Here is an 18,123-nt window from a genome sequence, read left to right on the forward strand (position 1 = left end):
TGTTGTGAAAGAAAATAAAAGAAGATGGGCAAAAAGTTCTAAAGTGACAAACTCCAGTGGAGAAATGAATCTGTAAAGAGAATCAAATCAACAGTCTGGAACTGAAAATTCCAATTTAAAGAACTTAGAACACAGTGGATAACTTTAAAAGCAGATTAGATACAGCAGAAGATAAGATTGGTGACTTTGAAGACGATCAATAGAAATTTCTAACCTGAAGCATAGAAAGAAGAATGCAAAGAACAGAACAAGACATAAGAAACAGTTGGGGTGCAGTGAAAAGGTGTAGTATATATCTGATTAGAGTCCCAGGCAGGGAGGAGAGATGGGGGCAGAGGACTGGTTGAAGGTAATATTAATGGCCAAGACCGCCTCCCCCCCACAACTCCATAAACTGTTGGGGGATATCAACCAATAGATTGAACATCAGGTACAACTCCCATGCAGAAAAAACACAAAAGTGAAAACCATACCTAGACATATCTGAAACTGTAGAAAACCAAAGAGTGAAAAACCACTAGATAAAAACTGAGTACTAACATTGTATTAAATGGTAGGATACTGAATACTTTTCCCTTGGATTTGGGAATAAGAAAAAAAAATTCACCTATTATCATTATATTCAGAAATGCACTGGAGGTCCTGACTACCGCAGTAAGGAAAACGAAGAAAATAAAGGTTGAAAGAATGGAAAGGAAGAAAGTAAGATTCATTATTTGTGGATGACAGGACCATGTATAGAAAATTCAATAGAATTGGCAAGCCATTAGCGTTTAGAAATGTGGATTAGCTAAATTGTTGGCACACAAAGACAATATGTAAAACCATCTATTTTATTCCTATAAACTAGCAACATGAAATCAGGAAAGGAAAATTGTAAAATGCCCTCTGTAACATCATCAAACATATCAGATCCTGGAGTAACTCTCAAAAGATATGTAGGCCCTCTCTATAATGAAAAACATTGCTGAAAGAAATGACAGGAGACCTAAGTAAATGGAGTGATACATGACGTTTGTGTATTCAGTATTGTTAAGATGTCTATAATTCAGTCGCAGTCAAAGTCTGAGCGGGGTGTTTTTCTGATAGATGTTGATGATAGAAACACAAAAGACCTTAAAATAGCCAAGGCAGTCTTTAAAAGGAACTAAGTTATAATGCAGACTTGTAACAAGCTACAGTAACGAAGACATGGCCATGTTGCCATTAGAACAAGGAGTAGACCAGTGGAACAAAACAGCTACATTGTAAGGCTCCTACTAGCCACATGTGGCTATGAAGCACTTGAAATACAGCTAGTCTCAATTCAGATGTGTTTTAAGTGTGAAGTACACATTGAATTTTAAGGACTTAGTGTGGAAAAAAATAATATAAAGCATTTCATTAATAATTTTACATTGATTCCATAGTGAAATGATAAGTTTTTAGGTATATTGGCTTAAGAAAATATATTCATTAAAATTAATTTCCTCTGTTTTTACTTTCTTAATGTGGCTACCAGAAAATTTTGAGTTAATTTTTGTGGCTTAATGAATGACCTTGGTGGCAGCAAAAGAATCTTTAAACAGGACACAAGAATAAGGAAGAGAAAAGATTGGTAAGGTGGATTATGTAGAACTTCTGTTCATCAGAAGACAAATTTACAGAATCAAAAGACAGACCATAGATTTATAAATAATACTTGTGATCTATGTAACTGGCAGGACTTTTATTCCAAAATGTATAAAGAACTCTTGCAAATTAAAAAAAGAAAAAAAAAAGACAATTCTTAAAATAGGCAAATGACTTGAGCAAGACCTTTACAGAGAGGTTGCCTTCATTGCCAATAAGCATATGAAAACATCCTCGGCATCCTTAGTTATCAGGGAGATGTGAATTAGAGAGATAATACTATTTATCCAGGAGAATGGCTAAAATTTTAAACACTGACAGTATCAAGTCAGCTGGAACTCCTCCCATACTTTGCTGATGGGTGTAAAAATAGTTACAATCACTTTGGAAAAAATTTTGACAATATTCATTAAAACAAAACATATAACCTACCTCATAACCTAGTAATTCTACTTTTATGTGTATATCCAAGATAAATGAGTACATTTGTCCACCAGAGGACATATAATTTATATGAACGTTGGGAGCGACCCAGATATTCCTCTATAATAGAATGGACAAATAAATGGTAGTATAATTATGCAACAAAATACTATGCAGAAATACAGAAGAATGAATCACATATTATATAATTCCATTTACATGAAGTTTAGTAATAGACAAAACTAATCAATGGTAGTAGAAGTCTGGAAGTAGAGTGGTTACTTCCAGTGGGGGCATGAGTCTTCCAGAATGTCAGAAATGTTATGTAACTTGATCTGGGTGGTGTTTATGCGAGTGGATATGTGTGTATGTAAAAATTCCTCTGTTGAACCCTTGAGATCGCTATATACTTTACGAATGCCATAGCTCAATAATTTTTAAAGCGTTCTGTTAGCATATCTGGTAGTCCTTGCTGATGAAGACTGTAGCTCATCTAGTTCTGTAAGACCAGTGAATAAACATAACTCAGACACTCAGTAAATAATGTGGAAGAAATTTAGGAAGGAAATAAAGTAGGAAGTTAGGAAGGAAGTTGGTTCATTAATCTACTTTCTCTTAACCTAACACCTGTTCCTTTGCTCACGGCGCATTTGCCATAGTCAGAGCTCTGTTGGCTGGAAGGTTGGGGTAGTGACCTTTTGGTTTAAGAAAGTACGCTTAGTTCTGGCCCTTTGCTGTTAGCCGTCCTGACAATATTAGGTAGATCGGAATGTCTGGAGAAGTGGGAGACTTTAATTAAGTGGTGTAGATGAAGAATAATAACCATTTACAGTCTGTGATCCTAATGAGTTTGATGCTTTATTCCCTCATTGGTCCCCTCTTTTTCTGTCTTGCTTGTGTTTAGCATTGAGCAAATACTTCTTGTCACCCACTGTTGCTGGGTGTCTTCAAGGTATTAGCTGTTAGCCGTGGATAAAACAAATAAGGATCCCTGCCCTCAGAAGGTTTATACTGTAATGAGAGAAGACAGGCAATAGTCAACTGCCTCGTTCCCTTTTCCTTACTTGTGCTTAGAATCAAGCAGAATAGGGGCACCTGGGTGGCTCAGATGGTTAAGCGTCCAACTCTTGATTTTGGGTCAGGTCATGATCTCAAGGCCATGAGATTGAACCCGGTGTTGAACTCTGCACTGACCTGGAGCCTGCTTAGGACTCTCTCTCCCTCTCCCTCTGCCCCTCCCCCACTCCCACCCCCCGGCTTGTGCACAGGTGTGTGTGTCCTCTCTTTCTCTCTCAAAAAAAAAAAAAAAAAAAAAAAAACAGAAAAATTAAAAATTAAAAAAAAAAAAAAACCATAGAAAAATACTTGAGCAGAAAAACAAAAGCTTTGTCTGTCTTCCCATCCCTTCCCATCCCCTGTGCCCTGGTAGGCACAGTTCAGTTGTCTTCACGTGGAGTAGTGGGAAGAGACTCTTGTCACTTTGGATTAACTTTGGCATGGCACCTAGCACAGTGCCATGTGTCTAGGGGAATGTAATAAATATTTGTAACCTTTGGGAGCATCTGTCAACGCCTGCTGATCTCCATACTTCTTTTCTACCATCTGCCCTCCTCATCTTTTTTCTTTTTTTTTTTTTTCTTTCCTTTCCTGTATTATTTTTCTGGGGGAAAGCTTGATTTAAGATCTTAGAAAATATGTTTTCTGTAATGGTACGGCTCTGGGACAGCTGAGCCCTCCAATGGGTAGGACTGAAGACAGTGAGATGTAGCATAAGTCATTCTTCTGGAAAGTTCTGATCAGGAACCCAAGTTATTTTGGGAGTTAGGGCTATCATGATGAGTGTTCTTCTCGTATACTGTTGTACTAGATCTGACAAGGTCATGTAGTGCTTATGAAACCTCGGAAATAGAACGGCTCCAGTAGAGTCCTAGAAAGAATGTCAAACACAAGAGGTTCTGACTCAATGCACCCTTTTTAAGTTTGTCATTGTTTGATAGATACTCTGTAGAAAGATTTCATGGAGCGCAGGAGCCTAGAAATGTTGATGTGTATCTGGGATAGAAAGATAGAAATTAATTTGTTTTCAGTTAGGATTTATAGTCAGAGGATGATCAGTGAAACAACCATTTCCAGCCACAGAGGGGAAAGATGGTATCATTTAGTAGAGAATAATTATACTTTGCATTTGCATAGTGCTTACTGTTCCAAAAATATTTTCACATACCATTTTATCCTCCCAGTAACCCAGTGAGATAAGTATTTTTAACTCCTTTTTTAATAGATACGGAAACTAAGAGGTGTTAATTGACTTATCCAAAGTCGGTAGCTGGTAGGTGTTAGAATTAGGACTCTCCGATTCCAAGGCCCCCAGACTCCTGTATGTTACACCTTGCTGCAAATTTTATGCCACTGCATGTAGGCAGGTTTGGCAGAGAAGGGAAGTCCTAGGACCAATTTTAGTGATACTAAACACAGATCTGAGATTAAGAGTCTGAAAAGCAGAGTGACTTCTCTGCTCGTGTGGAAGAAGAAGGTGTTAGGGTTGTGCCCGGAGGTTACTATGTTTGTGATCTTTGAATCAGTCTGTGGCCTGATAGGAGGGAGGCCTCGGCGCTCACAGGTGAACTTTCAGACAGACTAATACCTGCTATAGTACTTCTTACACAATTATTTGTTGGATTCTGTGGTGCCAGTAATTTTCTGTCTTTTCAACTTTTCTGTCCTCAGGAGCCTCCAGAAGATGACGCAAACATCATTGAGAAGATCCTGGCATCTAAGACCGTCCAGGAGGTCGGTGGCCCATGTGCCTGCAGTCCTGTCACTAGCACAGGCTGTAGACCCTCTGTGAAGAGATACTTGGCTGGAGAACCTGGAATGGTCGTGACTGGCCCGAGTGAGAGCTAGGCAGGAACATTTACCCCCATGGAAGATTTTAGGTCATAAAATTCTTAAACATTTAAGAGTAGAGACCCAAATAGTTTTTTCCTCCATAGTGTTCCTAGCAAAAGATATCGTCCCTTAGTTGCTGTAGCCCTCAGGGACAGTGGGAAGGGCAGTCCTCAGTGGGCCGAAGAGAAGACATGGAAAGTCCTATTGAAAACCTTTGCTGGGGGTGGGGGGTTCTTTAGACATGCTGGGGCCATCGAAGGGATCCTCTAGAGAGCATGCCTGGGGCAGAGGGCATGTGTGCTGGTTGAGAACACAGTTTCGCCTTTGAGTATTTATGAGAGCAAACGTCCTTACTCTGCGAGTGAACAGCCCTGATGTTTCAGGGTGGTGGTTGTAGGGCACGCCAGGGACCCAGGTTTTCACTCGCATGGCGGGCTCTGGTCCGGACAGCTCTCAGCCCTGGGCCGGTTTGGGTTTCTCAGCCGAGCACTGGCCCAGCCTGGACCCTGGAAGGACACCGGGAGGATCATTTTTACCTTCTAGCTAGCTGTGGATTTATCCTTTGGGAAAGCTGCTCAGTAGGAGTCAGGAAAAAGACTGGGAAGATGAGAACATCCTCAAGAGATCGGTACAAAAACCAGGCAGGGTGTTGATTCACCTGTGTTCTCGTGCTGCATAAGGGTGATGGCCTGGCCGTTAACTGCTTGCTGTTGGTTACAGGTTCACCCAGGAGAGCCCCCGTTCGACTTGGAGCTGTTCTACGTTAAGTATAGAAATTTGTACGTCTTTTTCCTTTATTATTTGTGTTTGGATTTCTATGAATAAGATTTCCTTTTCCTCATCAAATCATCTTCTGCATTTTCCAAGAATGGTCCCTGAGACCTGACCCACAGATCCCAGCTGACTCAAGTTCACCTTAGATAATGGTGGGCTCACCTTTGGCTGCACAGTCACCAGGGAAGCCCTTCCTCCACTCAGGACCAGCTCACTCAGACCCTGGGAGTCAGTCCCAAGGATCGGTGCTTTATTAAAAACGCTCTCTGCCATTCTCATTTACACTCAGGGTGGAGAACCGTGGTCCTGTGGGCCACACTTTCCCTCTTGCATTTTTCTTTATTTCTGTGCTACGTGCCCACTTTCCCTGATGTGCATTAATGATAACCTGCCTATGCCTGCCCTCGCTCTGTTCTGAGGCCATTCCTGTAGAAGGCGTAGAGGGTTTGGCTGTTTGGAATCCTGGCACTGTTCTGTTGTTTCTTTTCGCCCTTAGTGCAAGGCCTGTCTCAGTCCAATCTCTAGCAGTTTCACTACAGACCACTGCTTCTGGGTTAGATGGTCACCCCGTTTACTGAAACACTTTAAAGCTCAATGATTTGGTAGTTTGCACTTGTCTCACCATTTATGTGTCTTCGGATAGTTCCTACTTACATTGTAAATGGGCCACAATGGAAGAGCTGGAAAAGGATCCTCGCATCGCACAGAAGATCAAGCGCTTTAGGAATAAACAAGCCCAGATGAAGCACATTTTTACTGAGGTGAAGCAATATTTACCAACTAATTGATTGCTGCTTTTCTTGCAGTATTAAATGCTGAGTTTAAGTTTCTTAAAGTCGAAGTCCTGGGCAGATCCATTGTGCAAGTCACATTGCTGAATGTGCACTGATTTGCAGCAAAACCAATCCAGATTTAAGCCAAAGGGAGAAAATTATCCACCGGGTTACAAAGATTGAAGCTTACAAACTGACAGCTCATGAGAATGTGCATCTTGGTCAGAATATCTATTAATAGCTAGGGCCGGACAAATCTGCAGAACTCTTTCATTCCCTCCTCCCCCCACCTCCTGAAACAGAAATCCAAAAAGACATAACCTTCCAATGTAAAAAATAAAAACTATTATTAAATATATTAGAGAGTTAATAAATAAGGAACTTTATATAAACTTGGGTATTTCTAAGTATGGTGCCTACAGTGAGAGGAAGGATTGATGGATTGGGGCATTAAATGAATCTACAGTATCTGTATATTAGAAAATACTCCTAAACAAACCTTAAAGTAAATAATTAGGAACTGTGTGCATTACATACATACACATATTTCCTAAGAATATAGCTTATACATATGCATAGATATGTGGCATACATTCTTATCTGGTATGGGAGCCTTCCCATTTATACAGACATAACATGCACACGACAAATAATTTTAATCATTAGAAATGCTTATTAATCTTACAAAAATGTGGCCACTTTCACTAGTAGTCAAAAAAATGCAAACTAAAATAGGAATTTTCTAGTTTTTATTTACCAAATACTTGCAGGTTTTAAAAATAGGTATTACTCATTGCTGTTGAGGGTGTAGGGCAAAGACTGTCTTGTGTCTAGCGGGTGGGAACATTACCTAGTACGACCTGTCAGAAGAACAGAATGGCATCAGATGTGTAATGTCTCAGAATGTTCACATCCTTTGTCCAGCAGTTCTAATTCTGCCATATATTTAAAGGAAACTGTTGAATCTTTGTACAGTGTTACCTATGATAGGCAGTCATTTATATTGGTAAAAAATTGCAAACAAACATATTGTTAGATAATAGACATCTGTTAAATTATGTGTACATCCCTTAGAATACTCTGCTCTAGTAAAAGTGATATGGGAGAACAGTCATTAATGACATAGGAAGAGGCTGTAGTACCAGATGACAGCCTCTTACAGTGGGGGGAGAGTTCATTTCAGGGAATGCAGGAGAAAGGAGGCACTGTGATAATGCACAGAAAATGTCTTGGATATACATGAAAACGCTGGTGTCATTTTCTCTGGTTGATGGGATCGTGGTGGCTGATTTTTTCTTTTCTAAATAGCATGTAGTTTTAAAATTTTATACAGATGACTTTAATGAAAAGAAGCCTTAAAAAGTATTCTTTTTTTTTTTTTTTTTTAAGATTTTATTCCTTCATTTGACAGAGAGAGAGAGAGATCACAAGTAGGCAGAGAGGCAGGCAGAGAGAGGGGGAAGCAGGCTCACTGCTGAGCAGGGAGCCCAATGCGGGGCTCGATCCCAGGACCCTGAGATCATGACCTGAGCCGAAGGCAGAGGCTTAACCCACTGAGCCACCCAGGCGCCCCCTTAAAAATTATTCTTAAAATGTAGTTTGCAAGCTCTGGTCCTCAAGAGTGCACTCAGGTGCCATCAAGTTTTAGGACATTGCTGCAGTGTTTAACCAACTCGTTCTTCATGTTGTGCACCTTTTCCTCGAGTGACAGAACGTTATTTTAGGTTAATGTCAGTAAGTGTTCTTCTCATCCCAGAGTGGGGTCCTTCATCTTTAGCCTTAGTGTTTGGCCCCAGCTTTCTCCGGGATTGTTTCAAAGAATGTGAAAGCTATTGCTCATGGCATTGTTCTTGTCATAGAGGACTGGGGGAAGAGGACGACAAGTGGAATTGGAAGACCGTCGTGAGGCCCCACTGGATCCTTGCCCTCTGTTCTTGGAACATTTTATTTGCACCTCTATTTTAGCAGGGATTTGCAGTGTAGTAACTTGTTTACATGTCTCTTTCTTCCATTTTAAGTCCTAGGAGACAGACGGGGACATGTCTCCTTGTATTTCTGTCCCTGGTACCAGGCACGGGGTCAGCGCTCAGTAATTATTCGGCTGCCCCCTGACGAGGGACAGGGTTTGCTTACACACTTCGCCTGCTCCAGACCCTTCAGCGCCTCACGTTTTCTTGAAATAAAGTCCACAGCCCTTCACAGAGCCTACAAAGCCCCACGTGTCTGTTTTCTGCTTTATTCCCAAGGAAGTGATTTTTACTGGGTTGGAAATAGAGGGCTGAAGCCAGGTTGTACCAGGAGCACATAACTCTTGTGGGAAGGAAAGGCTTTCGAAAAGATCAGAGGACAACATCCTGAGATTGAGGAGGAGGGAGAGTGGCGAGTAGTTCCTATAATGCTGTCTTCACTCTCGACCTGTACAACATTTTTATTAATGACTTGGGTAAATAATAGTCTTAGGAGATCAGTAATGACTTGGATGTTTTGGATGGAGCTTCTTCATATCCATTATTTCCAGCTGCTTTGTAAAGTAGCCGGGGACACCTGTGCAAGAGACTCAGGCCCGAGAGGCAGAGGCTTCTGGAACTCTGCAGGAGTAGAGGCCTTCTGACCGCACCCAGATTCTTGGAAACCAGACCCGATGCTGGGAGAATAGATGACTAAATCAATGTTCGGCTTTACTGGACAGGCTAGGATTAATGAAACAGAATGGCAGTAAATGTGGGTGATGTCACACATTTGTGGTTTTTAAATCTTTGTAACCTCAGAGTGGGGGAAATGACGGACTAGCAGTCCTAGGGAGAAAAGATAGTGCCCTTTAAATGACAAATTCCCCCTTGGTCAGGAGGAGGGGGTAAAGCTGCTTAAGAAGTAACAGTAATCTTAGAACATTCCCCAGTGTTCTGTTCATTTCAGTGTCAGGTTCGGGGGGAATTGGTGGACCTGAGTGCAGCTGCAGGAGGACTCTTAACGGGTGAAGGAAGCTCAGTTGAGAGCTTGTCAGCAAATGTGGAAACTGGACTACACGGTGCTAGGAGCCCGGGCTCTGGAGCCAGCCTGCCAGGCTGCAGGTTCTGTTCCTCCCCCCTGTACCCATTCCCACCACTGCCACACACGTGTGTGTGTGTGTGCAGACACATATGGAATTCAGTGGCCTTGGGCCACTTGGATAAGCTCCTTTGGACCTAATGTCCTCCTCTGTGTAAAGCGGAACTCCTAATAGCCTCCCAGAACACCTGTGAGGATTAAATGACACAGGGTTTACAGAAGTGCTTAGCATGGTGGCCCATGGCCACTATTCCGAGTGCTAGCTCTTTCCATCACAAAGGGATCTGGAAACGTGGACCGCCAGAAGCAGTTGAACACCTTGAGTAGTTTCGGCCACACTGGGTGGAGTTTTTTGAAAAGCCGGTATAGAAGGAGAACAAACGTAGCTACTGCTACCTTGGAAGAAGCGATCACACCAGCAAGCCCCAGTTACGGGAGGGAGACTGGGCTGTAATTGAATAAAGATCATGGTGCTACCACTGGGCAGGCAGAGGTAAAGCTGTCTTGGCAGTGGCTCAGGTAGTAGAGGGCAGTGAATTCCCAAACAGCGAGTAAGGGACTCTGAGAGAGGGTTGCCAGGGAAGTTATAAAAAGCATTCCTGTGTTGAAGGCGAAACTGGATAGCCCCGAAAGTGCCTTCTGACCAAAGGGGCAATAAGAACCTTCTAGCAGTGCGGGAGGAGGGCTTCTGGGTAAGAAAGTCCTGGGTAAATGTTCGAGTTCACACAGCTCTGTGACTTTTGTCAGTTTCCTCATCTAAAAAGTAATGATCGTTTCTAGACCATAAAGTGATTTTGAGACTTACAGCATTTAGCATTACTCCGGACACAGGTTAAATATTTCCAGGTGATGCTTATTATTATTTCGTAAGTACACTTTTTTGGGAAGCGTAATGTACATGAAGGTAAACAGATCCTAAGGGTGCAGCTCCGTGAATTTCTACGAAATAAACACACCTGTGTAGCTATCACTTAGATCAGGACCCGGAACATTATCAGTCCCCCAGAAGCTCCCCTTGTGCCCCCTTCCAATGTTTGCTACTATTGTGGGTATATAGAAGAAAAAGAAACTAATTCCTGAGTTTCCAAGGTTATCTTTGGAACAAGAAGCAGTAATAAAAAGGGAATCCTTGTGCTGAATTTTGTGCAGTACCATAATGACCACTAGGAGAGTCTTACTCTGCCCATGGTATAACCTGTAACTTCAGTCACGGAGAGAAGATTTGGGACAGTAAAGAAATGTCTGTACTGTGACTTTTATTCTCAAGCTGCCCCTTCCACTCTATATTTCCCTATAAGCCCAAAGTAGGGGATTTTGAGGGTTGGATGTTGGTTTCGAGGGAAGGGGACACTTTCTAACTCTTCTCCTTTATCTGCACTAGCCCGATGAAGACTTGTTCAACCCAGACTATGTAGAAGTGGATCGCGTCCTGGAGGTGGCCCACACCAAAGATGCAGAGACAGGAGAGGTGGGATTCGGTCCTTTTGACTCCCCTAAAGAGCCTTCCCTCCTTACTATGTATTTTGCTTGTTTTGTTAACACACGGTCCTTGTTTTAATGGCATTTGCATGTGATAGGGTGGGTTTTTCAGAGCTTGGCCAGAGTGTGACAGACTCCTTTAATCTAGTAGAACATGAACTCCTCTCCTGTGTCCCACCAGGAAGTGACCCATTACCTGGTGAAGTGGTGCTCGCTGCCTTACGAAGAAAGCACGTGGGAGCTAGAGGAAGACGTCGATCCTGCAAAGGTTAAAGAATTCGAGTCTCTCCAAATTCTCCCTGAAATTAAGCATGTGGTAACGTATCCCTGTTTGGCACCTGTTGTAACATGTAACTTTATGACCTTGGCAGTCCTGGATGGCTATGGGGCTCTGCTCAGAAGTGGTCTTTGTTTAAAAGAAGAAAAAAAAAGAAGTGGCCTTTGTTAGTGTCTTGCCTTTGGCCACTCTCTGTTGAAATGCAGTTCAGCGTGCTTTTCTCCCCAGATCAGACTTTGCTAGCGCTCTGGTTAATGTTAGGTCTAGACTCTTATTCTGATGTGTGTGTGACATTTAAGAACCTTGAATACGAGCTTAGATGTCTTGGTATAGGGTGCTGTAAGGAGTCAGTGAGGTAGAACATGGAAGAAACGCCTGCATGGGAAAGAAGCTCAGTAAATTGTTAGTGTCTTTCTTGTTTCCTACTACCTCTTGCTCCACCAGTGATCTTTTTTGTTTTTGACCTCTGCTTTTACTCAGCTGGAATATTCTTTTTTTTTTTTTTAGTTATTTTTATTTTTTAGTTATTTTTAATTTTTTTTTAAAGATTTTATTTATTTATTTCACAGACAGAGATCACAAGTAGGCAGAGAGGCAGGCAGAGAGAGAGGAGGAAGCAGGCTCCCCACTGAGCAGAGAGCCCAATGCGGGGCTCCATCCCAGGACCCTGAGATCATGACCTGAGCTGAAGGCAGAGGCTTTAACCCACTGAGCCACCCAGGTGCCCCCAGCTGGGATATTCTTAAGGGGAACTGTCTTATCTCTATAGATCCTGGGCTTCACAGAGAGAACATAGGTTTTCAATATGTATTTATTCAATCAGTTTTTCTGAATCTGGATAATTCCCACCAAGCTGCATAAATGTCCCAGCACACCTGACAAGTAATTGTATATAAAGCGTCAGTAATTAAAAAGTTGTAGAATTAGGAGAGCCCGATTAGGATGTGACTCACTTGGGAAGAGAATCAGAGTTGTTGAGTATGGCTATAGACTGGAATGTTGACTTTCTATTTTAAAAAGTCACCACTTACATATGAAGAACCGTTATCCAGTTCCTTATTATTTGTTGTTTTTACATCCCTGTAAAGACAGGACTTAGGAGATAAGAGCTTGACATTGAACTTAGATCTCTGTCAGAATCTACTGAAAAGCAGTGTTTTGTTTTTTGTTTCTTGGTATATGAAGTGTATGGAGGAATCCTGAGCTACAGAACAGTGTGGTTAGAAATATGCATAATTTTTAATGGTGTTTTTGTCTACATGACTGGTTAATAAATTTCTCTTTCTTTTTTTTTTTTTAAGATTTTATTTGTTTATTTGACAGACAGAGATCACAAGTAGACAGAGAGGCAGGCAGAAAGAGAGAGAGAGGGAAGCAGGCTCCCTGTTGAGCAGAGAGCCCAATGCGGGACTCGATCCCAGGACCCTGAGATCATGACCTGAGCCGAAGGCAGCGGCCCAACCCACTGAGCCACCCAGACGTCCGATAAATTTCTCTTTCAACCTCTCCTACAACTGTTGTCTATTGTTAATTCATCAGTCATTGTTAATCATCTGCTGTTGGCTGACTCTTGAGTGACATAATAACAAAGAAGATGCATGCCCAGCCCCTGGGAGCTCACAGGTTAATGGGAGAGGTGTGTGTGTGTGGTGTGGTCACACACGGCACCAGACTAATGGGGGTGTGTGGCACAGGCAGGGACAAATCGCTGTGGGGCAGAGAGGTAGAGAGCCTTTCCATTCTGAAGCTAATTGTAAGTTAGTATCTCGAAGTAATCAGGATTCTTACTCTCTCAACCCGAATCCCACTTATTTCCTCAGACTGACTACATGCATTTGGCAAGAATATGAATTCTCAAGTGTTTTCGGGCAATTTCACTTTTCCTTTATTTCTTTACTGTTGTGATGCAGCTGTTTTTGTCTCTCCGTGAACCATCGTATTATTTCACACTTGTCTCTTTGTTTGACTTATTTGTTCTCTCATTTAAAATGCACAGTTTGAAATGTTATCTCAAAAATTCTAAATTGGAATAGTAGCTCACAATATAACTGAAGCTGTCTTTTTATGTGTGAAGAAAAGGACCAGCTCCAAACGGGAGTTTACCTGAATAATTTTTTAAAGGGATCTATGCTGTGCTTTGAAGTTGATGAACAGGACGTTTTATACCTGAAAGCTTTTGGTAAAAATCAGTTACCTAGAGATAAAATACAGAGCTGTGAGAAAGCAAGAAGTGACATTGTCTGAGATGATTGTGCAAAGTTGGGACAGTCTTTTAACAGGCCAGAGCCACTTTGGAAACTCCAAGAATCACTTCTCCTTCAAGGTTAACTACGTAGCCGTTGACGGTTGTGGAACCCCGGGGTGTGTTGTTTCCTGTAGTCTGTACTACTTATGAATCAACCAGAAACTTCTAGTTGAATTCAGGTCTTGTGTTCAAATGGCTGAAGTTTCTGGCCAGTAGGTGATGTTAAACCAAACCCTTTAGCACTGGGGAGGGATGGAAAGACAGAGGGGTGACTGGATTGGAGAGTGATTACTCTATTGTAGAGAGCTACCAAGGCAGCAAAGTAGAAATCTGCAGTTAAAGTCCATCCTCCGGCTCTTATGTGATGAGAGTGAGCCACTTACGTCACTGGGAACACATTCCAGAAAGTCTCCCGCACAGTATCTAGTAAAGTAGGGAAGCGTGCCTGATTAAAGGGGTACGTGGAATTTGGGGAATCCATGCTGACTGGTTCCTGTAGGTTAAGAAGAATGTAACTTCTTTAAGGAAACAGAGCAAGAGGGTTTATATAGGAATATCTTTGCTTAAAAGCTTTTTCTTTAAAATCATTGTTTTCTTACATACTGAATTATTTTCTCCCTAGTAAAATTGAGCACCTGTACCTGTACATTAGTAATAATACACTAGTAATAATTTTCAACAGAGTCCTGTGTTAAGGGGCTTAGCCTAACCACAGCTGGTAGTAATTTTATAGGTAAGCTGTGATACATATTTTTCTGGAAGATCATAGATTCCACTTACATACCTCCAAATATCAATGATGTAATTGGGGCCATTTTGTTAATTTCACATTGCAAATGGTTTAGTTTTAGTTAATGATGTATTTCAAGGGGCACCTGGATGCCTCAGTTGGTTGGGCGTCTGCCGTCAGCTCAGATCATGATCCCAGGATTCTGGGATCCATTCCCACATCTAGTTCCCTGCTTAGCAGGGAGTCTGCTTCTCCCTCCCCCTCTGCCTGCCATTCTGCCTGCCTGTGCACCTGCACTCCCTGTCTCTTTCTCTCTCTGTCTCTGTCAAATAAATAAAACCTTAAAAAAAAAAAGGTGTTTCAAGTATAAACTATATTGTAGTACTCCAAAGCAAAATTACTAAAGACTAAAACTGTTTAGAAAAGTTATAGTCTTAAAGTTCCCATTCGTAACTATAGCTAGAATTGGGAATTTTTAATCTGTCAGTTTGTCTGTAAGCAAAATAACCAAGTCTATGCCCAAATAATATAAAACCTAAATAAAATTTTGGGGTGGGAAATCTCCACACCTAAAGATTTAAAAATTTCCCCTGATAAATTAAATTCTCAGTGGGAATTAAAAGAACTTGACAAACTGATTCTAAAGTTAGAGAATAGGACAGAATAGCAAATAAGAAAGAATAGCGGAGATATTTTTAAAAAGTAATTCCCTAATCAGATAAAAGCCTATAATAATTCTAAACTGGGTTTTGTGACAGTACTAGATAGTCTAGTGGAACACAATGAAGAATCTATTTACGGCTCCATGGATGTATTGAAATTTAGTATGTGATAAATAGGACACTTCCTATCAGTAGAGAAAAGATAAATTATATTTAGAAATTAGTATTTCATATGGGAAAATACGTTTTTGGGATATTTAAGGAATTTGCAGTTTTGATTTTACAGGTTTTTTGCCTTACATTGACTGTAGGAACTAATCAACAAAATATTTGACCCACTGTAGTTTCCTGAGCTGATGCCATATGCACACAGAAAAATTATCTGTAGAAACCAAAACACCTGACTCCTTTTGGTTTGCAGGGAGATGGAAGTGTAAGTGGGAGTGGCATCCCAGAGTCTGAGTAAAACAGTGTAACACTTATCAAGATGTAGGTGGGTCTGTTTCCCTCCTTCGTTAATTACTTGCGAATTTTATAGAGATGTTCTTAGTTCATTCTGGTGAAAGCTAGAAAATGTAGGAGCTTGTCTTGTGTGTGTGTGTATAAGCTAGAAAATGTGGGGGCTTGCCTTATATTGGGGTGTGTGTGTGTGTATGTATGTATGTATGTATGTACGCCTTAGTCAGATCATAGTAACTGCAGCTTGAAGCCAGCCAGCTTCAGGACAGTGTTGTGAGATTTGCCACCTTCCCCATTATTATCCTGTGTCCCTATTCGTGTTATACTCCTCAGACATCATTCTCTGTGTGTTTGTTCTGTCTGCCTTCCTCCGCTAGGAGAGGCCTGCTTCGGACTCCTGGCAGAAGCTGGAGAAGTCTCGAGAGTACAAGAACAGTAACCAGCTCCGGGAGTACCAGCTGGAGGGGATGAACTGGCTTCTTTTTAACTGGTATAACAGGTGAGGAGCCGGAACCGGGGCTGTCTCCACAGGCAGTTACCCCCCCGCCCCGCCACCCAAACGTCGTACCTGCTTGGAGCAGCAGTAGCTAGCAAGGTGGTGAGAGGGTGTAACCTAGCCGTGGTTTAGGGAACTGATCTTTGTACATGAGGCATGCCAGGACTCTACGCCAGGTGATTCTCCAGTTACAGGAGTGATTTTAGACATCATTGACTTTGTGCTTCTTTTTTCTTTACCATCCCAGCCAAAAGATTAGGCCCAACCTCAATGAAACAAAATCCAAAAGATCGTTCTAATTCTTTAGCAAAGATTGGCTGTAGAAAGGAAACGGATCTGGATTGGAGCCCCAACTCTGCCACTTATTGGTGAGCCCTGGATCCTCTAGACTTGGGCTGTACCACTTACTTTTGGACTCTTCATGCTTCAATTCCCATCAGAATCTAGATGAAACAAGTGACATTTGAGATTTTTGTAACATTCTGGAGTGTACCCCTAGTCTGAATTTAAAGCCAGCATGCTGCCGTGGAGAACACATCAGATGGGGCCCTGGGTACCTGTGCCCTAGCGCAGTCTGTGCCACCTACTCACAGAGCCGCTTGGAGCACTGCTCCCCCGAGCTTTCCAGTGCCTACCTCTGCAGTGAGGAGTGAGACTGGGCAGGGGGTGGGGGAGGCCCTTTGAGTGCCCCAGCTCTGTGTAGTCTGGGATTCTGGATCACCAGGAGAGACCAAAATTTTTACCTTGATAAGAAACTTACTGTGTGGGTTAAAAGTTCACCCTCGATGACACAAATAAAAGACATGAAAATCACGTAACTTACCTTCTTATTTTTGCCTTGGCTTCCATGAAGTTTGTCAGGTATAGAAATGGGCTTAAGTTTGAGGCATATTTTTTTCTCCTTGTGTCTCACTGTTATTTTAATTTTTAGTATTTTCAGCTTAGAGTACATGGACGTTTTCCCTGTATTTTCTCTCAAGTTACCATAATTCCTTTTTGGAAGTAGGCAGGGTATGAATCATAAGAATAAAAATGAGTCTCGGTTGCATCTCTAAAAAATGCAGACAAGGCCCTTCACTGATGACCTTTACAGGTCAAGGTGTGCCTCTGAAGTATCTTTTTAGTTACACCCAACCTCTACTGCTTTCCTGTATCAATGATGAATTATCTGTATTTCTTATTCTCCTCAGAAAAAACTGTATTTTGGCTGATGAGATGGGCCTTGGAAAAACCATCCAGTCCATCACATTTCTCTCGGAGATTTTCCTCCGGGGGATCCACGGCCCTTTCCTTATCATCGCCCCACTCTCCACCATCACGAACTGGGAGCGGGAGTTCCGGACGTGGACAGAGATGAATGCCATTGTGTACCATGGCAGCCAGATCAGCAGGCAGATGATCCAACAGTATGAGATGGTGTACAGAGATGCCCAGGTGAGTCTCAGAGACCTGGAGACAGCCTGATGTCATCGTTCAGATCAGCCTTCCTGTCACTTACCTTCAGGAGTTTTAATGCCCTGTACCCTGGGTTACCGATGACTGATTTTGTAGAGTCTTCTGTTAATGGAGGCAGACTTCTTGCTCCTCCTTGATAGTTTAGTTTGTGATAAAACATAGGATTTGTAGGGCATGCTTTCCACTCTCTGAAATATGCCAGAGGCTCTTTTTAGGATACTGAAAACTTGAATTCTTCATTGGCTTATGAAGTTGCTTTGATGTGCAGAAGACTTTTTGTGACTTGTTATATGCTCAGTGAAAAAAACTGAGTGGAAGAATTGGTGTACAGAGGATGGGTTCTTAGCCAGGGAGTTTGGAGAGGAGGCTAACAGGGAAGGATAAAGAGAAGACAGGATTTAAATTGTTAAAAGCGTAATAGACTGTGGGGCTTTTGGGGGTTTTGTTACTTATAATCACTTTACTGAGTATGCTTGTAAACTTGTCTGGGGCACTGGTTTTTATAATCAAGCAAGGTAAAAAATGAATCCAACCAGAGGAGGGCCAGTGCTCCCCCCCGGGGATTGCGTTAATAGCAAAAGGAGACACTTAGAAGAAATTTAAGATGTGCTCTAACATGATGCAGCTCTGCTCTTTAATGACAACACGAAGATAGGTAAAAGACAAAGATGTGTCTGCCTGGTAGGTCTTGTCCTGGTGAATCAGGAAGCGTACTTGGAACCTATGCTAGAACCCCAGTTACAAAGTAACTGAAAAGGAGCAAAGAAGGTCTCCTTGGGTATTCAGGCTCTGTGTGGTTGAG

The 18,123-nt window shown here is 41.9% G+C and overlaps 1 protein-coding gene across 4 annotated transcripts in view; it reads left to right on the forward strand.

Annotated features, from left to right (window-relative positions):
* CHD6 (chromodomain helicase DNA binding protein 6) overlaps positions 1-18,123 on the forward strand; it is a 193,133-nt gene that overhangs the window by 88,748 nt on the left and 86,262 nt on the right. For all 4 annotated transcript variants that reach the window (XM_044263020.1, XM_044263022.1, XM_044263023.1 and 1 more), the window contains 7 exons: positions 4,762-4,824; positions 5,644-5,702; positions 6,341-6,458; positions 10,900-10,986; positions 11,179-11,313; positions 15,748-15,869; positions 17,057-17,300. In XM_044263020.1, coding sequence (XP_044118955.1) covers positions 4,762-4,824; positions 5,644-5,702; positions 6,341-6,458; positions 10,900-10,986; positions 11,179-11,313; positions 15,748-15,869; positions 17,057-17,300 — 828 coding nt within the window. The remainder of the gene's footprint in view (positions 1-4,761; positions 4,825-5,643; positions 5,703-6,340; positions 6,459-10,899; positions 10,987-11,178; positions 11,314-15,747; positions 15,870-17,056; positions 17,301-18,123) is intronic.

The sequence above is a fragment of the Neovison vison genome, chromosome 8 (assembly GCF_020171115.1).
Source record: "Neovison vison isolate M4711 chromosome 8, ASM_NN_V1, whole genome shotgun sequence".
NCBI classification, from domain to species: domain Eukaryota; kingdom Metazoa; phylum Chordata; class Mammalia; order Carnivora; family Mustelidae; genus Neogale; species Neogale vison.